The sequence below is a fragment of the Pyrgilauda ruficollis genome, unplaced genomic scaffold, assembly GCF_017590135.1.
Source record: "Pyrgilauda ruficollis isolate IOZ18807 unplaced genomic scaffold, ASM1759013v1 scaffold7, whole genome shotgun sequence".
Taxonomy (NCBI): Eukaryota; Metazoa; Chordata; class Aves; order Passeriformes; family Passeridae; genus Pyrgilauda; species Pyrgilauda ruficollis.
The window spans coordinates 2750799-2774845 of NW_024528821.1; the positions used below are offsets into that span (position 1 = coordinate 2750799).

General features: G+C 39.2%; 1 protein-coding gene across 1 annotated transcript in view; it reads left to right on the forward strand.

Annotated features, from left to right (window-relative positions):
• Positions 1 to 24047, forward strand: part of CHM (CHM Rab escort protein) — a 52210-nt gene that overhangs the window by 1530 nt on the left and 26633 nt on the right. Inside the window, exons 2-8 of the mRNA XM_041485206.1 lie at positions 7479 to 7545; positions 13161 to 13233; positions 14399 to 14523; positions 18199 to 18655; positions 19755 to 19871; positions 20505 to 20625; positions 22895 to 23120. Of these exons, the coding sequence (XP_041341140.1) occupies positions 7479 to 7545; positions 13161 to 13233; positions 14399 to 14523; positions 18199 to 18655; positions 19755 to 19871; positions 20505 to 20625; positions 22895 to 23120 (1186 nt within the window). The remainder of the gene's footprint in view (positions 1 to 7478; positions 7546 to 13160; positions 13234 to 14398; positions 14524 to 18198; positions 18656 to 19754; positions 19872 to 20504; positions 20626 to 22894; positions 23121 to 24047) is intronic.

A 24047-nucleotide genomic window follows, 5' to 3' on the forward strand; every position in this document is an offset into this window, starting at 1 on the left:
TGTGTGAGAAGCTTGACTAATAATGAGAAGCAGAATTATCAAACTGTAAGGGTGAAATATTAAACGTGGGGTAACTTATGTGATTTTTGGGGATGATCCATTCTTTACTGCCATGAGGTAAATATGCAGACACTCAGAGCTTTATGAAAATGATATTAATGTTAAGCTATTTACTGTTCTAGCCACGAAGGGAGCAAGGACTGTCTGTGCCAGAGAGAGCAGGTCATGTGCAGCCATCAAACCCAATCTTCCCTGCTTTGGAGTGAGGTGTGATATTGGAGCTTTGATGTTGCAGGAGGGAGATTCTCTGAAATATTGCTGTATTTGGGGGTGTTGATTTATATTCAAGGATGCCTTTTTGCCCACCTGTAGAGAGTACTGCTCATACTAATCCCAAGACTCAGAGTTCTGCACTTCAGGAGTTGTTTTGTCTTTGCATTCCTTTTTACTAAGAACATACATAAGTGGTGATTAGCACTGAGGGTTTTTAATCTGTATTAAATTTCTCAGTATGGAAGATTGTTCAGAGTAGAACTTTCATCTTCTCTTTGGGAAGTGACTCCTGAGGGAATATTTTAGTCTTCAACTCTGGTTTCTATTGCTGTCACCAGTGCTGAGTGTACCTATGAATATGCAATTGTCATACCATAATAATTAGAATGTTTGTGTTTAATGGTATTTTTAATGCATAGTAGTAATTGTATTAATTTCTGCATGTGTGGCCTTTTCCTTGTTTTATAACTTTATAACTTTTAAAAATCTATTAAATTTAGTAATTAGATGGAATGGTAACATAAGATTTGAATTTGTTGTTGTTTCAGGCTCATTTAACTATTTCCCTGTAGTGAGCTTAGTGCAAATGGAACCTCAACTAAATTTTAGTCATCAGTGCTTCAGTTAATGTCTAGGTTCAATTAATTCATCAATATTGCTATGGGAAATGGAAGTTTTCTTTTAGAAGAAATTCCTTTTCCTTAACTTAGCAAGGTATTTTCTTGCATGAGCAAGTTTAGAGCAAGGTGGATGTGGGTACAAAAATACTCCTCCTGGTGGGTACAGCAGTTAGTTTCACTACTATAATGGAATTGATATCCATAGTTCTAAGGAAAAATGGATTTTTTATTTGTCTAGAAGCAGAACTGGGGGTCAGTGGCAGACCTTTTGTTTTCAGGCAGTTGTCAAATAGGAAAATTCATAGGCAAAACATTCAGCACTGCTGAGTTTAGGGCAGAAACCCCTGTAAGTGCCAAGATTTGCAACTTTGTGGCTGTGCAGAGTGGTGGATACAGGTGCAGGGTCATGTTTACCTTGGAATTTCTTCAGTGAATTGGATTGTGTTCAGTCTGGACTTCTTGTCTCTGACACTCCCCAAGACCTGTGTTAACTGCTGGGAAAGTTGTAAAGGATATGGCTCTTTGAAAGGTGTTGTATTCACAAGTTTGTCTGCCAGTAATTCTAATTTTTTTCTAAAAAAGAGTTATTCTTTATAAAAGCAGTCACAGTAAATATTCTAGTTCTATGCAATTTTCTTTCCATTCTGGTTTTCAGTGGTTATAAATAACACATGAAATGACTTTCAAGGTAGAAAGCAGGAATCCATTTTGAAATATTCTATAAAATAAGGAGTGATTTATGGTTTCATATGATTTTGGCTGAAAGCACTCGGGCTTTGCCAGGTCATCAAAGTCCTGTCAGGAGAATCTATTATTTATTGTTCGATATGCTGGGAGTGGTGTAAGTACTTGATGTTTATCTTATGTAAGTGTAGTGTGTTAGGAAAAATCACTTCCAGATACTAACACAATTTTTAAAATATATCTTTTAAGTAAACTAACCCAATTACAGATATGATTTTTAAAGTAAACACTGAAGACTGGTATAAAAAAAAAATTCCTAATGGCTTTATTGTTGCAGGATATTTTTAGAATGTGACAAAAATATTTTGTAATACATCATTTGCACTGATATTTTGGTTGTATTATCTTATGTAACTACACAGTCTTCAGTTTATATCAGCAGCTATTTAGAGTTGATGAAAGCTCAATGGAAAACCAGCTGAAGATGGATATTTTTTGACGTCAGTGGTCACTGTGGGCTAACAACACAGTGGCACCGAGTTGTAATGTTGATGTCTGGAAGGAGGAAATAGACCCATGTTTTATAATCGTTTGTGGATAAGTCATTGCCTGTCCATTTAAATGTCAAACAAAATGAACACTGACTCACAGTCTTGTCTCGTGTCCTCTCTGTGTGTGTCCCCCATTCATTTTTTTCAGTAGTCTCCACATGTAAGTGTACCTTTATCTTCTTTACTGATTTTTTTAACCTGACCTGAATGGAGGGGTTGTGTTCTGGCCTGGCTTCCAGTCTGGATTTTGGGGTGTAGCAGAGGTGCTGCCTGGGAGGTTTAGGCTGCCTCTGGTACCTCAGGCAGGTTTCTTTCCTAGATACTGTGCAATGTCCCTGGCTGCTCTTGTGGGAGAACTCATTGTTCTCCAAACCCTTTGTTGTCCTTCTCAGCCTGTTTGTGTTCTGCAGCTTTTCCAGATCATAGTGCTGATCTTACAGAATCAGAGCCCGTAGGACTCCTGTGACTCTACTGTGAAAAATACAGAGTAGGTCATCTGCATACCAAGGTGAAAAACTCCTTTAAAAAAAGGCTTAGTAAGGTACTTTGAGATTTCAGTCTGAATGAGGAACAGTGGAACTCCAGGTCTGTGTATCCCAGCGGGAAATGTGGTTCCACTGCCTGGAGGATGGCAGTGGCTCCAGTCCCCTGCAGGAGCTGCTCCCTGGGGCTGTGCCAGAGCACCCTGGGAGAGAGCCCCTGCTGCTACCCAGGGAGCTGCCTGGAGCTGCTGCTGCAGGAGGAGAAACCTCCTCAATATCCTTTCATGAAATGTTTACAAACGTGTAAGGAGCAAGGAGAGCGAGCTCTTTTCCCATGGGGAAGCAGAAAAGGCAGTGAAAGTATTAGAAGAGTCAAGTGAAAATAAAATTCAGTATGTGTCTTGCTGTACAGATCTTTTAATTCAAGTGCTTTGCTTTGTCTGCTGCTCTTGCTTTAAATCAAAGATTAGACTCAGAGCTGTAGTTTGTGCTGGAGAGCATTGCTTGGTGTGAGTATAGTTTTTAGTAAGAAGTTAAATTTTTATTTCAAGCCTAGGTGCATGTATTCCCTTCCTAAATGTTCGTTTACACCAGCTGTGAGATTGAATGGTTTTCATTGCCAATTTCCTCTGATGAGACAAAGATAACTGTATGCAGTTCCAGTGTAGGGTAAGAAACTTTTTACTTGTGACTTCTTTCTTGACCAGTAACATGTTCTTACTTAGTGGGTTGGCATTTCTATGCCATACTCTGTAATGCAGAAGTATTTTCTGATACTGTTCTGCAATACAAGCAGATATTAAAATGAATAAATTTTAATCATCTTCATCTTAAAATATTACATACAAGAAGTATTTTAATTTCCAATTAAATTATGAAATGCTTTTAACATTTCGCATATACTAAAAACACACCATGGATATTTTGTAGTGAGCTCCTCAAGAATCAGCTGCTGTTCTCTATTTAGAAGTTCAGATGCAAACAAAATGTATTGCAGCTGGTCAGCTGTCTGACTCCAGAAGATTGTTTTGAAATTGTCTGTGTTCCAACATTTTTATGTATTTCCCTTCAACATTTTATATTATGAAAAAGCCACTTGTGATTTATTTAGTAGATAGAGTGAAGCAAATTAAACATTTAAGCCTTTTCAAGATGGATCTTGTGTAATTCAGTAAAAACTTATCATCTGGATGACTGCAAAGCAGTTTGCAGTGAACAGCTCAGGAGCCAGGATGCTCCCAGAGATGTGAAGCTGTTTAGTTTAGAAATTGCTCGGGGCAGTGACTGCGTCCTTTTCAGGGCACTGCAAGAGGCAGTGCAGCACTAGAGCAGCAAGTTCATCTGCTAAGCAGGAGCCTAAAATGAATTTTTGATCACAGAAAGTTGAATTATAAGTTTTCATTATTTTTTAAGACTTCAGAAATTAATTGGCTTTTAAAACTGAATTTTAAAAAGTTTTCCACCTTAACACTTATCTCAAACTTTAATTTTGTTGTATTGGAACTAAAAGTAGAATTGGTTTTTGGATAACTAAATAATGTGTAGCAACTTCCTCTGTTTCTTCTTTACTTCTAAAACACTATTCTTAAAAATGAAAGTATGGCTGATTTTGTTTCATAGGGAATCTCCAAAAATTCATGTAATGGGGATTATCTTGGTCAGAGGTTACTGGAAACAACCAGATGCAGACTTCAAGGTCAGCTTGCAGCAGGCACCTCTTTGAGATTTATTGAGATGCATCTGCCTGTGTGTCTCAGGAGGGCTGGGATGGAGGCAGTGCTCAGGCAGTGGCAGTGAGGGTGAGTGCTGTGAGGGGCTGTGCAGAGAAACCTTCCTGCTCAGCACAGGACCGAGCTGGGCCCGGTGCCGCTCTCCTTCTGCCTGCAGCTGCTTCCAAGGCAGCCCTGGAGGCTCTCCCAGCACTTCCCAGGGCGTTGGACAGAAACATTGGTACAAACCTTAGTTTCCTCTGCGTACTGAAATGGCCGTGCCACCGTGTTCATTAGTTAATTACAGCTAATTATTGTTACAATTCAGTCTGCTTGCCACTTTGTTTCTTTCCAATGGGAAGCCAAATGCAGGACTATAAATGTGCCTTGTAGTGAGGATCCAAACACGTTTCAAAATCTGTATATAATACATTTTAGGGCTTTTGAGAAATCAAAGTTCAGATCAGGAGGCTGTTTCCAAGTAAGAACAGTTTCTAAAACACATATTTTTGTTTTACTGGATTATGTGAAGGGGATCTATTTTGCACAGCTCTGTGATCATCCTGTCGGAGGCAGTTCAGCTTTCCATGCTGTGATTTCATAAATTGCCATTTGTCTAACCACACTTTTCCAAGTTTGGTTTTTTCCTAGCTAGAGAAGGACAATGTGTAACTACATTGTAATTGGCCAGAATCCTCTTTCTTGGAAAAGGCTTTTGTTCAGTAACCACCGTGCAATACCAGTCACGCGTAGGAGTAGCTTACATTTGACAAAGCTGCCTCTCTTCCCTGTGCCCCTGTTTATGTTAGAGAAGAGAATTCAGAAACTGTTACCATGTGACAGTCTTATTTATTTCTTGGATTTCCTGAGGTGTTGTCAGGTGTTGTCACCCAAGAGCAAGGGGTGTCCTGTTCCAGCAGGTTGTTGGGAGCCTCTCCAAAAGCTGGGATGTGCCGGCCTCGGCTTCCGGCCGCGCTCCCACTCTTACCACTGGGTATGTGGGGGGCCACGGTGCCTTAGAAGCACAGGGTTGGTGAAGAAAATTGATGCCAGCTTTCAAGAGCGAGGAAGCTAATTCAGGGAACAATTTCATCCAAGGTTAATGGAAGAACAGACCTCCAACACAGTATCAATTGGATCAAGCTTAAAGCAATCAGTTATGCCCTGGTAGCTATAACTCGGCCCAGGTCAGCCAGGCAGCACTGGTGATGTTTTACAACACTTTCTCAGTGGCTTTTATCAATAAGGAAGGAGAAACAAGTTTCTCAATTCCATTTCTAGAGTAATACTCTCTGTGCCCCAATGAGGGAAAGAAAAGCTTTTTTGGGAACTCCAAACACAGAGTAGTTGTAGATTCTATTCCAGATAGTTTATAGAGGGAGCAAAATGAACCATATATATAAACATGGGGGGACAGCTGAGTGTGGAGCTCTCACACAATGACTGTGTGCAGCCAGGGTCTTATGGCAGTCCTGAAGGGTGTGCTGCACTTATGTATTGTCTCCTTGGTCACAATGGTCTGTGTTATGAGCTCTTGTTTCAAAAATTCAACTCTGAAGACTTTTGGCCTTTCCATTCTGTGAAACAAACATCCCAGGAGCTGCTGCAACTGTTCATCACTCCTTCTGCCCCTGGAGGTTAATTCTGTGTTCAACCATCACTTTCTGTGAAAGGTTAACAACGCAAAACTATTTTCACTTTTTCTGCTTTATCAATTCAAAAAAAGGATTTTTTTTTAAATCCATCAAAAAAGTAATAATTAAAACCAGAAAATTTGCAGGGAAGTTGTAGCTATTTTCCTGGAAAATTTGTCATGCCTGTCTTACACTTCCTTCTTTGTATTGATACAAACATTGGTAATTTTGGACAACACCACGGCACTGCTTTCCCCAAAACTGACCATTGATTTGATTTAAAAGGAGGTCAGGAGGGGCAGATGATAAGGGCAGAGGTTGCACCTCTTTGTTTTGATGATGTGTTGGCGTTTGGTGGTTTGAAGAGTTGGTGAAACTGGCCCGGTGTACCCAGCTCCCTGGGGATGTTTCCTAGACTGCAGGGTTTATTTGTTGGTGAAGGCACTGTTCTGTCTAAGGAACAGACAGCACAGGCCTGGAATTCTGCTGGAGATGATGTTTGTCATGGAGTGAGCCAGAGTAGACTGTGCCCTTCCACAGCTGCATCTTCCCCTTCCAGTTCTGTCTCTGCACTTGCACCAGTGCAGCTGCTTCTGGTGCTGCTGGAAATCAGATCAGCCAAACACTCCTTTCACTTCCTTTAATCTCATCCCTTAATTGAATACGTGGCCTAAGTGTCTTCTAATACCAGTCCCTAGAATTTTAATTGCTGATCCTGAATTACTTGCTTAAACAGCCAACAGATCATTGAAAAAGAGATTTGAGGGAAGTTGCTGCCACAGAGCTTAGCTGGTGAGCTGTCCTTCTTTGCTGAAGCTGCTCCAGAATCCAAGGCATTTAACTGGGCATGTGAAATCTGGTGAGTGGGAGCAGACATTACAGAACAGCCCCATTTATTTATTGAACTCCAGTGGGATCCTGTGCCATTTCAAGCACATATTGCTGGTAGAGCTATCACAGCCTTTTGGTGTGCTTTTTTGCTACATTTTTTTATTAAATATAGTGAAAACATACTGATTTGGTAGAGTGTAGTTGCATAACGTGGGAGATTTTGATAGGGATACCACTCTAAGGACAATCACAGTCCTTTTGTTCACTTCGAAGTGAACAAAAATGCCCTCAGGTAATAGCTGTCTGCATTACCAAGGATGTGGTTACAGAGCACCCCACTAAGCTTTGGGCATCGTTGTGCTGGCAATTACTCAATCTGGTTATGAGAGCAGGCTGTGGAGAGAAGATGCTGGTGCCAAGCTGTAGATCAGGAGTGTTTGCAAGTGGTATGTATGTTCCATACATTTATTAAAAAAATAAAAGCAATGTTGCCTTTAAGAGGGTCAGCAAAATGTTAAAGAGCACAAAATAGTGTTCATTATTTTAGTAGCATGAGACTGTTAAAAATTTCAGTGATTCACGTTGTGAAATTTCTTTTGTTTGAGTTGCCTGCTTCTGACTAAGTTCTACCATTATTGCAATTTTTAATATATCATTACATGCTAAGTTCTAAAAACTGCACATGTCATTCCAGGTTTGCCCGAGTCCATTATTGCAGCAGCGTGTGCCAGAAGTGGCCAGAGAGTTCTTCATGTGGATTCGTAAGTTGCTCCAGTAATTTCCCTTTTTGAGAGCTAAACTGACTGGGAGGGTTTCTGTGTCTCTGTCAGTGTGGGCTGCAGGACTCCTGTCTCTTCATCTGGCACCAAGCAATGTTATGTTTCTGTCTCTGCCTTATTTTGGGGGTGTTATTTCCATCAATAGAGCAGGCAGTTTTTGGAAGCTAGCTCAGGGATTTGGAACATGAGTGCTGTGCTGAAGGATGCTGTGATGGCTCCTTCTTTGCTACAGGCAGGAATGGCTACAGGTTTAGTGCCCTTGGTTCTCATTCCTGACAGTAATTATCCCATTCTCTTGGTGAGAATAACTTGTGTTATTTCAGTTTTTTCTTTTCATTGGCTATCAAAGTCTGTAATACTATTGGCCACTGGAACTTTGATTTCTGTTATCCATGCCTGTTTTTAGCTATGATGAATATTACCTTTTAACAAAGTAAGTTGTTCCGTTCATTAATGATCAGAATTATTAATTAAAATTTTTCTCAGTGTATAAAGAAATGAGATTTGGGGTTACTGAAATAGCTGTGTTAGATGTGCTATTTTGATTAATCTTTGCAGGGAACAAAGGCCTGAGTTAAGTCAGGCACCAGATATTGCACACATGTATGCATGAAGTCTTTGTTTATAGTTTACTTGCTCTCATTACCTTGTGTACCTTGTTTTATTACTTTTAATCTCCAGCCATGTTTGCATTTATCATAATATACTGCATAGGTGATTATGGCAGATAGTTTTGAAGTGGCCTATTATAAAACACTGAGTTCTGAGTTTGATTTATAAACACTGTCCAAGCATTGCCATCAGCAGTAGCTAATCTTATTCAAAATAGTCACTTCACTGCAGTGTTGCCATAAATTGCTGTAGACTGATTTTAAACTGAAGTTAGCTTCTGCCAACTAGTAATTGAAGGAGCTCTATTTCTCTGTGCCAGCTATCTGTCTCAATAAACATAAAATCTGTGGTTCTTCTCAGAGAGCTACATTTACTGTAGATATTAATGAGCTGTTGACATGTGAAATTTCAAGGATATTTGTTAAATGATTTAGAAAAGTAATTTGCAATTTAAAACGTGGAGATTGGCACTTAGTTTAAATTTGAAGCTGCTGGAGAAAGGTACATCAAGACTAAAAGTGGATTCCTTGAAGTGAATATGCTTCCTGTACTAATTGTGCACATGCAAAAGATTTTCTTCTAACCACTTGCTCAAGTTTCTGCTTTTGGTCCTTTGTTTATTTGCCTCTTCTAATTCTGTATCTGTAGTTATGCACCAGTTTGGTTACTGAGGATGGGGCAGTTAGGGGTGAGGCATGTTTAGCTACATTTTGTATTTGATATTCAGCATCTGGAATACAGCATTTGTAGGCTGCAGTTTTATTATCTACATTCTTCCTCATTGGCTTATTTATCTTTCCACATGGAATTTAATTCAAAGGCAAAGGAGGGTCAAGGTGCAGAATTCTGACTTCTGTGAGAAGCAGAGCAAACTGGGCATGTTCTGATTCTTGACACCTGTTACCGTTCTTATTTTTTGGCTATACTTTGCCAGTAGAGCACTTGAGTGTTCCTTATGTCCAAAATTCTTTTATTTGAAGATCCAGAAGTGTGCTGGGCCTTATTCTTGTACCTCCCCAGTCCAAGATCCCTGTTTGTAGTTTGTTCCACTTCCTGCTAGACAATTTGTCTCACTTATTTTTCAGAACTTGTGAAATATATGTTGTAATAGACCCAGTGTCTTCATACAGCCCTCTTTTGGATCTTTAACTGCTGTGAAGTGAGGGAGCTGTGGGAGTACAGCAGCCAGACAGCAAAACAGGTGCTTCTCTAAGCAGGTCAACTTCTTGGAAGAAAAATAAGAAAATTATTTCATTTCAATAAGGAAAACTAGGCAAAAAATTGTTAATTCTGGAATATTTTGAGCTTTTTTGAAATTGTCTTTTTTCTGTTTATTTTGGTTTAGGATACAATCTCACAGCAAAGGTGTTAGAGAGTAAAACATGGTCTCAGCTGGGCCGTGGTAATTCCCTTTGGTCATGTTCATCTCCCAGGATATAATGTGATGTAGCACAAGTGACTGCCACCATCACCCACCCTTTTGTTGGGCTGAAGGATCTCAGGAGCTGTTGGGTTAAACCCCTCCTCTAGAAAGGCAGGCAGCTCCTAAACGCCATCACTGGGCCAGACTGGGAATCTTTGATACATCTGCCTGTGTACTAATAGGTGGCACAGAAAACTTTATGGGTTTGAAACATAAATCATTTTGTGTTCAGATCCTTAAAATCGATGTGGCAGTAACTTCCTGGGCAAAAGACAGCTGCTCTGATGGGTCAGGACTTCTTTCTGAAGATCAGATGCAGGACAGTCACATTGAGGCAGCTCTTGGGGGAAATCCTGAGGCATCAGCAGCTTCTGTGCAGGCAGCAGCAGCTCTGGGTGTCACCATGGGGGCTGTGCCATGGCCTGGCCAGGGCCAGCTCCCCAACAGGCAGCAAACGCTTCTGCAGGTTTTCATTGAGAATCTCCTGCTTTCTCAAATTGCAGTCTCTCTGCAGAAGGCCACCTTCGATATTTTCTTGGTTCAGATTGAGATTGGTGATCAGTCAGAAACAATTTGTGATTTCAGTGTTCCAGATTGGAATTTGCCAGTTATTTCGGTCTTGGTAACTGAAGGAAAAAGTGAAAAGGTAGCATAGGAGAAGAGACAAGGTATTTGCAGAGGTAAAATTGTACTTTAGCTACATTTCCAAAAGTTTGCAAAAATTTTTTTTTCTGCTGTTTGCTCTGAATTGCAGATTAGAGATTTGAAAATTGTGAAGGAAAAGGAGCAGTGTTGTAATTCAGGTGAAATCCAGGTAACACGAGAGGAGTTGAACAAATACAATTTAGGAACTAATGTATGGTGGGGAAGGAAAACATCTGTGCTCTAACTTGGTAGAAAACGTATTTTCCACCTGTGCTGTTACACCTTCAAAATGATTCCTGTTCTTAGTTAGGGAATAATTGGACTATAACCCTAAAAAAGGGAGAGAATCTCTATCTTTGTAGTTTGCTAATATAGCAAGAGAAGAGGGCAGCTTTGGCCTGGAGGTTTTGGGACAATATTTTAGCTTTAATTAGGCTTTGATCTTGACCATTACTTAAAGGAATTCCTCAGTTCATCTTCAGGGCAATTCTAACAGAAATATTTGGTTACAAAGGAGTCCTAATTGTAAAACCATTAGTCAGCTCTTCTCAGAATTCCTTCTCAAGACTTGCTACAAACTTTGCTCATTATGTCAGTAATCATGTCTGCTCTGTCTTCCTTCTGTAGTGTTTTCAGATGAGAAGATTAAGCAATCCTGATTCATCGTGTAGTGCAGGGGAACTAATTAAAATTCCAGGATAAATAAAATCTGGAAGTTGCTACTTGAGGAGATGAATATTTGAGGTGGCATTACACAGCTTGGGAAGGGTGTTCAGACACAGAGGAAAGGAGGGACAGCTGTGGTTCATTTTCCTTTGGAGAGGCTGTGCCAGCTCCTCAGAATGGATGGAGCTCCACAGCAGGGTCGTGCAGTGCTTTGTTCAACACACTGGGTTGCCTCAACACTGGGTAAAACAAATAATTTCAAAGGAAAACCAAGCTGATGAACAGAGCAGTGTTCACATGAAAGACATCCGGCAGCTCACAAACAAACTTTTGTAACTTTCTGTGAAAACACTGTTAATTTCTCGTACTGAAAGTTCTGACTTAAATTGTCTAAATATGCATGAACTTAATACAGGTGGAGAATCAAGAAACCCACTCCTAATTTCAGGCAAGTTTTTTTCTGGGATTTCTGTGATCATGGCATTGCTTGTTCCAACAGCTGTATATTGTATCCCATATTCAAGAAACTTGCAATGAGAGCAGCACATTCCCTTAAAAATAAATCTTCATGGCTATGGTTTCTGGAAATCCCAGAAATGCCAGATAATACATGGATATTGAGTTTTTTATTCTGCAGAATCTGAAGAAACATGGAAAAATTACCCTGCACCATTGACAGCTTAAACAAAACTGGAAGTTACCATCACATGCAACTGTCAGTGTCTTTTACAGATTGAAATCTCACAGAATGGGGCATTTCGTAGATTTAATCCCCATTGCTTTGTGTTCTGCATGATACCAAACAGCAGTAGCTCTGGAGCTCACCATGTCAGTCACACAGAGTAAGGATGAGCTCCTGTTCCAGAGGATTGGAGTTCCTGCCTGGAAGCCATCTGCAGAAGGAGCTGTGCTGCTCCGTGTTGCCCACACTGCAGTTCAGGGCCTGCAACACCACCATCCCTTGCTGCAGCCACCTTTATTCACTGAATGCTGGATTCTGTTGTCTTTGCAAAAGATGTCCTATTTATGTTCTTCACTATTGCCTTGCAGGAGCTGAAAGACTTTTTTAGGTCAGTTTGTAGTCAGGAGCAATTAGGCAGTGCTCAGCAGACATCTGTCCTTCACATGCTAAGTAAGCAGCCAGGTCCGGAGCAGCAGCCCCTGGTGCTGAGCAGGGCTGACATTCCTCAAGTCTTTGTCAGTGCAGATAAGCCCTGTCAAAAGCAGCCCATCGTAAATCTAGTCAGGAGAATCTAACCTGAATTTAGCTTTTCACTGGTATCACACTGATCTCTACAATTTAAAAGTGGAGGAGGTTATGATAAGATTGATTTAACAGCCTTCACATTATTCTTTAAAATGCAAACCCTATCTTCCTCCCTATAGCTATCTGTTCAGGAGGGTATTTTTGGTATCTTTGAGGCTTCTGAAGTGCCAGTACACATTGCCAGAAAACAGAGTAAAATCCTGAAATAACTTTAATTTTGCAAGAACTGGTGACTTTTTAAAGTGTAATTGCTCTATTATTTTTCTTCTCAGAGTTGATAAGTATTTAAGATGTGCTATGCATGACAACAAAAGCCAACTAATCCAACAGGTGTTTAGAGAAATATTGGTAGAGAAATTTTAAAGAGAGAGCAGAGACTTTCTTTGATCAACAGCAGAACTATTAATTTTCTGTGATATAAAAGCAGTAAATAATCTTTTTCAAGCAAGAAGGTGGTAAATAGAAATTGGGAAGTGCTCAGGGAGGGATGTTCACTTTGTACAAATCAGTTCCTTTGGCTCCACCTGCAGTACATGCAGTTCAATAAGTGTTTTGCCAGAGCATCTTCACAGTCTGTAATAGGCAAAATATGTTGTGTAAGCAGTAGATAAACAATAAACTGCACTTTTCTGTATTTGACATAATGGATAAGAGAGCCAGTCTTGGCCAAAAAGCTGTATTACCTCTATTTTCCTTTTCTTCACACCATCCCATGTGTTGTTCTCAGCATTATCCATTGACTCTGCAAATAATTTGATTTTGGACTGTAGTGTGTTTGATCAGAGATGCATGCAAGGAGGTAATTATAAATTTTGCCTTTCATTAAGAGTTGCAAAATAGTAATTTTTATCTATTCTGCATCTGAAAAATCTTGCCATGTAAAATGTTTTGAATGTATCAGACTTGGTTGTTTTTTTTTTCTTTAAATCTGGGAAAGTTGTTTTACCTGTCCAACAGGTTTTCCTTTTGTTTTTTTCTTCACAGGAGAAATTACTATGGTGGAAACTGGGCCAGCTTTAGTTTTTCAGGATTATTGTCCTGGATTAAAGACAATCAGGTAAAAATTTCCCAAATTGTTTCTTTTAGGCTGCCTTGCCATTGAATCTCTGTTGTTTGCATGATTTATTTCAAGACAAATCACCTCCCTGCTTTTGCTCTTTGGTAATTTGACAGATCAAAGAGGTTTGTAGTTCCCAGCTTTGCTGGTTGAGCCTCACCCATCTGGCCTGGCAGGCTGAGGCTCTGATGTGCCTGCCTTGTCAGTCTGATTGAGACCAGCCTGGTGCTCAGCCACGCTTCTGGGTTCTTCAGCTTAAAGAGAAGCAACTACACCATTGTTTCAGTTGCTTTGTGATAATCTGGTCTTTTCCATTTCTTCTTTGATTATTTTCCACTCTCTGATGTTTCAACCCTTTTGTCTCATTTGTATTCACCTGATTCTTCCTTAGAGGCAGAGAAGTGGGTGCTGGATCCTTCCACTGAAATGTCCTGTAACCAGGACAAAAAGATGAATGCTGATAGTGTATTTTTCAATGACCAAAGTTTATCTGATTCATGGCAGTCCACTAGAAGTTTTCCAGGGAGGATATTTATTCAGGAGATGGAGCACTGGAGCTGAATTAGCAAATGGCTGCTCCGTTATTTACGGAAATGCTCGGAGCCTGGTGGGCCGTAGAAGATGGAAGTTCCTCAGCTCAGTCTCAGGCCTGCTCTTTACACTGTGCTGCCTCCTGGCATAATCAGGGCACTTGTTCAGTGCCAGAGTTTCATATTCTATACGTTCTGTTGTGTGATTTAGAGATTCCTGTGTGCACAGATGAATACAATCCCCCCTGTCACCAGGTTTTTCCATATGGTCTCCATTCAAAGAGTTTTGTCACAGAATCTGGAACTACCCTGACTGGTGGCAAACCTGTCTTTTAGGAGATTGTAGTCCAAGTTATATTCAACTCTCTACTAAAGCCTTTATTTCATTTAACACTGTATTTCAGATTAATAGAGCAAGTACTGTAGTACAAATGTTGGCATGGTGTAATAAAGTAACCAGCTCTAACTGTTTTGACTCAAAAAACATAAATAGAAAAAAAACATTAGGACAGTTAACAGGGTTTTTGTTTTTCCTTGTATTGTTAGATGGTACATATTATTTGTGTCTAGAGAGATTTATAGTTCAAGAACAGCTTGCCCAGTACAATATGTAATTTTATACTTGTTCTTTTAAGCAAAAGACAGATCTCAGTGATGAATGTGAGGACTGGAGAAAACTGATCCTTGAGGATGAAGAAGCAATTCCTCTTAGCAGCAAGGATAAAACTATTCAACATGTAGAAGATTTCTGTTTTGGAGAGTAAGTAGAAAAGTAGAAATTCATGAGCAATTTTGTATGCCCGGGGTAGATTATCACGTTGGCTTTTGGTTTTAACGGTTGCACCATGCTGCCATTTTACACATTGTCTGAAAAAGCTACCCTGGCCTCTGAAATGTTCTCATGTCCTTGTGCTTTGTTGAAATCAATTCACTGAAACAACCTGATCCTTCCTAAATGACCTCTCTGGGTGCAGTGTAATTTGTTGGCCAACTTTGTGAGTTTGTGATTTACTTCTGAGCAGAAAACAGAAGTCTTCAGATATTGGTAGTAGTAGGCAGTTGTGCACTGCCGTCACTTAAATTTTTCCATTTTTAATTTCCCTAAAAGCTCCTGTTCCCATAGTCAAAAGTTAAACCCCCAAATATATGTAAAATGAGCCACATACAAAAGAACAGCAACAAAAATGGACAATGGTACTGTAACTATGAAATACTTTCTTGTGGTAAAATGATAAAGTAATATTTGCCCTTTGTCTTTTTTATATGCAATGAATTTAACTTACTGAAGTTAAGTCCACGGAATATAAATTTTACTAACTGAACTGTGTATTTATTTATTTATTATTTTTTACCTTCTGGATTTTGTACTGAACTGAACATTCTCCAGAATTCCTGAGAGAAAATTATTTGAGATAGTTCTGTAAATTTAACCTTCAATCCCTTAGAAAATACCATAGGTAGCTAAATGAAATGCTGACACATACTCATAGAGAAATACAGATTTCTTTCTGTAAACATCATAAGTAGGGGAAAAAAGGTGTGAATTACATAAATACAGTCTGAAGGTCACAGACTGAGACTCTTCCAAGGTTCAGTGCTGCACAGTAACAGTGCTTGGCTGGATTGTAGATAAAATGTATTGCTTATTTTAAAGCAATAGCACTTGGATATTGTAATTGTCATCTTGTTGTCATAATAAATAATGTTCAGGACCAGGATTAAGTCAGATGGAAAGGTTTCGTAGTCTTTTAACTTTGTGTATAATTTTTGACTGATAGCTGGCTCCCAAATGAGTCCCCTGGCACTGAGATTTCACACTTAGAAGTGAGATTTTACTTGGGTGAAACTAAGCTTTTAAGCATTCATCTTAGCTCAGTACAGTGTCTGTCTTGGTCATCACCAAAAAAAAACCAAAAAAAAACATTTCCCCCAAGGATAAGATTAATAAACCTGGCAAAGAAAAAGTTCTCCAAAAGAACCTCAAACTTTCTGAGAGTCAATTACTGTGTTTCTGACAATTTATATGTTCTGCCTAGGTTCTGTTGTTTTTGCTTAACTTTTGTAACTCCTATGAAGTAACCATTAAACATTTATTTTGAAAGAATAAACAGCTGGGTAGCAGTATAATATACACAGTGCAAATCTGAAATGAATGGCCTTAGAACAAAGTGCATCCATCAAAGGGAAAGAATACTGTGTCTACAGCAAGCTGGATTGAAAAAAGGCAAATGGCTGAAAAATAAATAGTGAACACCTGTGCTGAATAAATTAACCAGCTGGTTGGCAATTTTTCATTTGACCTATCTGAAGGGGTTGCTGTTACAAGGCATTAATAAGACACATTCATTTTAAGATATTCCTTTGTTAGTACCATTAATTGATGAATGGTGGAAGATAATATTCTAAATTTACACAACAATTTGTCTGCAGATGTATTATTTTTTTCTGAATTAGGAGAAGAATTGTCTGTACAGAAGTTCAATTTGAGTCATTTTTATAGACAGTTCTTACATTATTCAGGGGTATTTGGTCCTATAGGAAGGATGTAATGAATTTAGATTATATACAGTTTTTAGGCTCTCATTATGAAAAGTGTGGAGCTGTAAATCATGGAGATTTACCTATTCTTAAATGGGAAATGAATGTAGATTTAAAATATGTAAATATTTCTGTTACTGCTTTTCAGAGTGATATAGAAAAATTCAGTGTATTATGAATCCAAGTTTGTTTTGATTTTAAAAAGTAATAATTAAGTATGTTTAAAATGAGATGAACTGTTCATTGAGAGTGGGAGAAGTTAGAAAGAACCTTATTCTGAAATGTTGTGTTATAAAGGTTTAGGATGAGTTAAATAAAAGCTTCATTCTTAGTTACTGAATTACTGGCAAGAGCTTTTGCAGTTTTCACAAGCACTGTGTTCCAAAATCCTAAAAAAACCCCAAAATCTAAATAGAACCCCAAAATTTAATTGACTTTCATTTTTATTTGTAGCAGAGATTACTTTTTTGAACAACATTTGACAAAGTGCTTATCTCTCTTTGATATTTTATAGTTACTTAATGCTGGCAATCTGAAGCTGAAAGACATAATTAATGTACAGAAACAGCCTTCTCTCATTAGTGCTTCCTTGTAGCAGTTCCTGTATTTCCCAGGGCAATATTTTACCCCAGTCATGAGTTAAGTGCTTCCTGGTGACTGTGCCCAAGCTGGGAGATCACTTCCAAACTTTTCCTGAGCTCCATGAGTTCATAAATGAGGAACAATTTTTAAAGGATACCAGGTTTTTGTTCCTTTTTGAAGAGAAATCCTGCTCCTGCTTCCATCTGCAAGGCTTGCAGGTGTGTGAGGGAGAATTTTGGTGTTGATGCTGAGTAATTCCTTGATGTTCTGGGAATTTTAACCATCCTGTTAATACTCTGTGTTTGCAGGTCACCTTTAAAATCATAGTTCATTAGTTTTCAGGCAAGATTAAATTGTTTACTCAGTGCATTAATGGCTTGTGGTATAAAGATAAGAAGATAGTTTGGAATTATTGCTGAACTCCTTTCACTTACAATGACACTGATTTGATTCATCTCAGTGGTAGTATAAACTAAACCCAAGTTCAAAAGTCCTGCTTTCTAAGGGAGGTGTCACTGAAGTTCAACATAAAACAAGGAGATGAGATTAAAAGTGGAGGGCTGCTTTATAAGGAGAATTTTAAAGAAATGTTGTGGAAAGGAAATGAACTGTGCAGAGCAAATGTTACGTGGGAATGTCCCTCCTGTGACTGGCTGCCTTCATCCCCTGTGCATGGATTTGGAGCGCTTGTGTAACAGCATTGCTGCTTGAACAACTGATTAGAATGCAAGGGCAGAGTTGAAACAGGAATTTGAAAGTTTTGCTGAAGCTTTGGGTCCAAGTGGTCTGGTTCTCAGTGGCCCTGCTGGGATCATGGCTGCAGAGCAGCTTGGTTGTGTAAAGCTTGTCTGTTTTCTTCAGAATGGTATCTCAGCTTAATGACCTTAATACATATTTGCTTTTCAATTTCATGGATTTTAGTCTGTAGGGAACACCTGATCAAGTTACTGTTTTTATTTCAAAATAGTCAATTTCTGTTGTTTATGTAGCTGTGTATTGTTTCACCATGAAGGCCTTGATTTTCATTTTGAGATCCTTCTATCTTTTGAGTATGTGTAAAGTAAAAATTCAAATTTTTGTTGGTGCTTTTTCTCCTCAGTAAAAATAGTCTCTTGAATTATAGTTTTGCAGCCAAAGAACCAGAGTTTGTTAGTGGGTGGAATACCTGAATGGGTCAGGATAAAGAAATTCTAATGCTTTTCCTAGAAATGCTTGAGGTTTCTGCTCTGGCACTGACTCAAAACTTCAAACAAGTTTTTAAGACTCTTCAGAAAGACTTTTCCCCCCTCGTTTTCCCCTCTGTGTTTTTAACCAGTCAGGATTCAGCTGAAGGTGTTGAAGAAGCTGGTGCACTGCCAAAGCTGCCTGTGTTTGGAGCCCCTGCTGCCCAGGGGGAGTCTCCAGCGCCGGAGAAGGAGAATCCAGCAGCAGAGGGGATTCCTCTGGGATCACAGGAGAGTCCAGCAGCAGAGGGAGATTCCCCAGGGTTGGAGAAAGAGAATCCAGCAGTGGAGAGCCCCGGAGAGGAGCCACAGAGCCCAGAGGCAGAGCAGGCCCCGAGCTCTGAGGCAGCCAGGGCAGCTGCCGGGGATGGCGCAGGAGCAGCCCCTGGCAGCGGAGCTGCTCCCAGCACGGCTGCAGGCGACTCTGCTCCGCAGCCGGCCAAGGTGGAAACTGCACCCTCTGAAAATGCTGCCCAAGAACCAAAGAAAGTCACCTATTCTCAAATTGTTAGAGAAGGCAGAAGGTTTAATATTGATTTAGTTTCTAAGGTAGGAACTGAATGACTTTTTTTGTTTAAGTACATTTATTTTGCTTAAAATGCTGACATTTGTTTTAAAACCCTTCACATTGAGACAGCGCCTTTGAGGCAAAATAGCCACTCTTGAGAAGTAAGAATTGCTACCACTAAAACAAACATGAGTTATTTAATATGTGACCTTAAGTGTTTTATAACCAAAGAGATCAAAATCACAGCTCAGAAATATTGCCTTGAAATAAATGTCATGAAATACAGCACTTAGGTAGTACCAGCAAAATCTCTCTTTTTAAATAGTACCATTAAAAACTTGCATTTTTAAACAAAAAAGAGCAATCTGCAGGCAGATTTTTTATCTTTTTAAAAAGATAAAAAATGTGCTTTGCAGCACAGGGAAGTTTTTTCTAAGGTGATAGCTTCACTTTATGTATCGTGCCTAAAAAGATTTTTCAAACCTCTGGAAACTGAAAAAGAAACTCTCTTCAATAATTGATTCAATTCTTTGTGAAGATACTGCGAAATCATTGTGGCAGACTTGCAGTTCCAAATGTGGATCCCATGTCCAAGCATCCTTGCAGTGACATCTTGAACAGCAGTCAGTGGGTGGTGGTTAAGCAGATAATGCCATTTTGTATTCTTTTTATACTCTGGCTGTCCCACTGTGGACATGGTGTTAATTGCAGCAAATCCCAGAAATTCAGACACAAGAGTGGTCCAGGGCAAGGCCAGGAATTTGTGCTGGGGTTTCCCTGGCAGGGGAACATCGGTTTCCTTGTAGTGTCCTCGTTGGTGTCCCAGGAAACCTTTATCCAGAAAGTTCCTGTGTGATCTTGCAAAGTCTGTTCCTCAGGACCATGAGACTTTTCAATACAGACAAACATTTTCAGTTCATTGTTACATTTCTCGTCTTTCATATGCATTTCATCATATATTTGTAGCTTCTAGAAAGATGATTAAATTATATATGACAAAACCTTAGCTTGGGAGTCATGGAATTTACTGTGGAAAAGGTGCCTCTTGGTTCAGGTGATTTAGGGAGCAGCTGGTGAGGATTTTGTTGGGTGCTTCACTGATCCTCTTCACCCACCACTTCCTTTCTCCTCCCCATGCAGTTGCTTTACTCCCGGGGGCTGTTAATTGACCTCCTCATTAAGTCCAACGTGAGCAGATACGCTGAGTTCAAAAACGCCACGCGAGTTCTCGCCTTCCGCGAAGGGAAAGTAGAACAGGTACCAGAAAATAATGTGCTGCATGTGTTTCATCTCCTCTTCTGAAAGTCAAGAAATTGGTTTTTTGAGAATTTTGTGACAAGAAGCTGTTGTTTTTTCCTTAGTTATGATTTTAAGTTAATTTTTGGAAGAAAAGATGTTTGTATGTGTTATATAGAAATATGAAAATAAAATCGAACCAAACTAAAATAAGGTTGTCCAGCATACTGACATAAATCTTTACCTCAGGCTAAATGTTTAGGCCATGACTGACTGGCAGTTAATTCTTAAAGATTCAAAGATTTTAGGTTTTAAGATTCTGACATAGACTTGATTTGTCTTTATGTTACATATGAGAGAAGTCAGTGTCATAATGGTACAGGAGATATTGGCACAGTTATACAAAGTCTTGTGATTATCTCTGCAGTTAGAGATGCAGGTGAAATTGAAGGGAAATAAATGATTTTTGAATAATCTTATTGTGGAAAATGTGTAACTTTGGTTACAATAGAAAATAGGGGAAATAAATATATAAGAAAACTAATTGGAAACAATAATTTGAAGTATTTGTTATTTAATCAGTCTGCTGTTGCTTGATGCTTTTATATTCAGAGTGTGGAAAGAATCTGAAATTATTAAAAAAATACTTTGCAGGTGCCTTGTTCTAGAGCAGATGTCTTCAACAGCAGACAGCTCACCATGGTGGAGAAGAGAATGCTTATGAAATTTCTGACATTTTGTTTGGACTATGAACAGCACCCTGAGGAATACCAAGGTAGTGTCTCACTGAGCAAGGCACACTCCTTTCCAAGGAGTTCCTCAAGGGAGGCACAATTCTGAGAGCTCTCCTGTGTTTTCACGTGGTTTATTTTTACAGATTCATTTTTAAAGTATGCCTTTGACCTTTTTGTGACCTTTTCACTTCAGTGTTAAATTCTTCTACTTAAGCACTTGCTCTTCTAGTTCCCACATCATTTATTATTTACATTTTTCTTTAACAGCAAAATTATATATTACAGCAAGGTTGCAGAATGCTTTTTGTCATTTTTAAGTGTTTTCCTCCCTTCCCCCAGGTATTTTTTTAAAGTAATGTGATGTATCTGAATTTTCTGTCTGGTTTTTTTGATTACTGCATAAATCTTTACAATGCATTACAACAAATCAGAAATTGAGAAAATGGAATTTTTTAAACTATGAAAGTAAATGTAATTTAATGCTCTTTAGTTGTAAAGGGCAAGTTCAAAGTGCTTTTATCAAGTGTTGGCTTATTTAGATGAGAGGAAATCAGAATAGATTTGAGCTATAATGTGTGAAGAATAACGAGCGTCAGGTCAAAGAGGGAAATCAGCTCAACAGGAGGAAGGTGCTTTGGGTTTGTGCTCTCAGGGTACAAAGAATGAAGTGGTGTCCTCAGTTCTTCGAGTCTAAAAGTAAACTAAGAAAAAGAGAAAGAAATCTGTCAAAAAGAAATAGTGAGGAAAGAGGAGCGCAAACATAAGAGAAAATTATTAAATATATGCAGGAGAAAAACAGTCAGTATCAAGATCTGGTAAGATTAAGGAAAGGAGAGTCTAATGAACTCCAGAAAATCCTGAAGGGGGAAAAACTCATTAGGCTGAAGTGGTTTATTGATTACAGGTGATCTCAGTTTGCTGCTTCTGGAAGAAATAGAGGTGCTCAGAGTGAGGATATTGGTGGTATTTAGAAAATTTATTAAGTAAAAAAAAGGAGATGCCACATCAATTTTAAATGAATCCATTGATTCATGTACCTAAATAACATTAGATTTATTTTACTTCCAGAGACAGTTAAACAGATTCTGTTCCTACCTTTTAAAATAGCCTGAGAAGTAATTGAGAATATTTTGAGTCCGATTAGGCTAATGTAAAAACTTCAGAAATTTAAAATTGCTCTTGATGAGATCATTGCATTCGTGGGAAGGCAGACTTTTAATAGGAAGAGTTCATGAGCGTGAAGAATTTTTTAAAGCTTTTTTTCTGTAAAATATGGAATTATATAAGAAGTTTGAAGTGAGGAAAACTTGAGATTTTTTTTTTAGAATGATAAAACAAAAAAAAAAACCTGTCATTTTATGTCATTGTGCATGGCTGTACAAAGAGCAGTAAGATACATTTGTAGTAAAGCAGTGGTTGAATCTTGAACAGAATATATAGCTTGATAATACTGGGCTCTGCATTGATGGAAGTGTTTCTGAACTAGTTAAGAATTTATCCAGGACTGAAATAAGAGCAGATCTCTGAATAGTATGGAAGTATGCTATTGCTTAAATACAATCTTTTCCTGGCAAAAAAATCTTTCAGTTATGAAGATGACTAAAGCTTTTCAGAGATGTATCAATGCCAGCATGCTTTAAACTTCTCCCAGAAGATTTGTGTTTCTTTGAATTTCAAAGTGTGCCAGCAATAATATTATTTTCAAGGGAAGATGGAGTCCTTGATCCCTTTCTGCTCTCTGTCTCATCCACATTTGTTTGTTGCCAGCAAGTCATCCAATTGAAATAAATATTGCACCTTCTCATCTCTGGATTGTGGCACTGTGTGGGTCAGAGGGGCCTCTCTGAGCATAAATAGCCAGTCTAGCACTGGCAGTGTGGATACAGCAGTTCTGTTCTGGAGTGGGTGTAATCTGGGGTAATATTTTGGATAATTTACAGGAAACAGTATTCCAAGGCACTTCAATGGATTTTTGCCCACAGTTTCTCACTTTTTTCTCAGGATTGGGAAATGGAGTTAGATCAAGTCTAACAGAATGAATAGGTGATGCCGTTGGAGACCTATAAAGTGGGTTTGTGATATTTTGAAATATTTTAATGGAGTGCTATTTCTGTCTTCTGAGATAACTCACTTTCTGGGAGTAGTTCTTCTAACTTCCATTGGCATGGATGATCCGTTTTCAGCAAGGTGTTTGTTGAAAAACTCACTTGCTTTTGTTAACTGGAATCCAACAGCACTTGTTTGAGCTGAAGCCCAGGAGACAATGCAGATGTGAGAGTGTGCTCAGTGCCTGGTGTGCTTTTCCCTCAGACCACGAGAACAGCACGTTTGCTCAGTTCCTCCAGACACGGAAGCTGACCCCCAGCTTGCAGCACTTCATCCTTCACTCCATTGCAATGGTGTCAGAGACTGAGAGCAGCACTCTGGAAGGTCTTCAGGCAACAAAAAAATTCCTGCAGTGCCTTGGCCGCTATGGCAACACCCCGTTTTTGTTCCCTCTGTATGGGCAAGGAGAGATCCCACAGTGCTTCTGCAGGTAAGCCTCACTTACCCAGACACATCCCAAAAAGGAAACCCTTGTAATGTAAGAGGTATCATTCACTAGGATAATGCTTTGCAACATTTTTCATTGTATTACAAATGCAGCTTGTAGTAGCTGCTGGCTGTGGTGGCTGCTGTAAGTTAATAAGTGCTAGGAAATGAAAAAGCCATAATTTAACCCCTATGTAGCTGTCCCTTTTTAAATCTGACAGAGGAGACTCAGGGATATGTGTCCAAAAGGGACATTTGTGCATTTGGATAGGTTGAAAAAATTTATATGTGGGTCTTCCCTGAAGCTGCAGGAAGGTCCATGTTGTAATTTTGTGTTGCTAATTTGCTGAGAGCGCATCTGCCATTCACAGATATTTAATAATGAACTGGATTGTTCTGAAAGAGGAAAATGATGTCATGTGTCCAGTTTACAATCACATTTAAAACAAACTTTTCTATGTCACAGACTTCTATACAAACAGGGCAATGGGTGTGAAATCATGGCATTATTTTGTAGCTCTCTCTAGACTGCAAGGTTCCAGCTCCTATGAACTGAGCAGCAGAGGAGATCACATGCAGCTCTGTTTCACTGAGCCACTGCTACATTCTGACATCCCAAACAGCAGCCATATGTTCTCCACTCCTTGAGCCTTAGAAAGCAAGTAAAACAAAAAAGCCCAGTTGATTCCAGGAATAAACCAAGATCCACTTCGGTGTGGCAGTGGCAGTGCAGTCCTTGCCCTGGCTCCTGAGGTGTCCCTGGCCCGTGGTTCTGGCATGGAGCTGGTGCTTTTGGGGACCATCAAGGACCCGTGTGCAGGGGGTGGGTGGTTTTCATTTCAGTTGTTTCCAACAGTTCAACTGCCTTTTAAAAGGCTGAGGGGTTTTTTTTCATCTTTGCTTTTGCTGGCAAGCAGCCTTTCCATCTGCT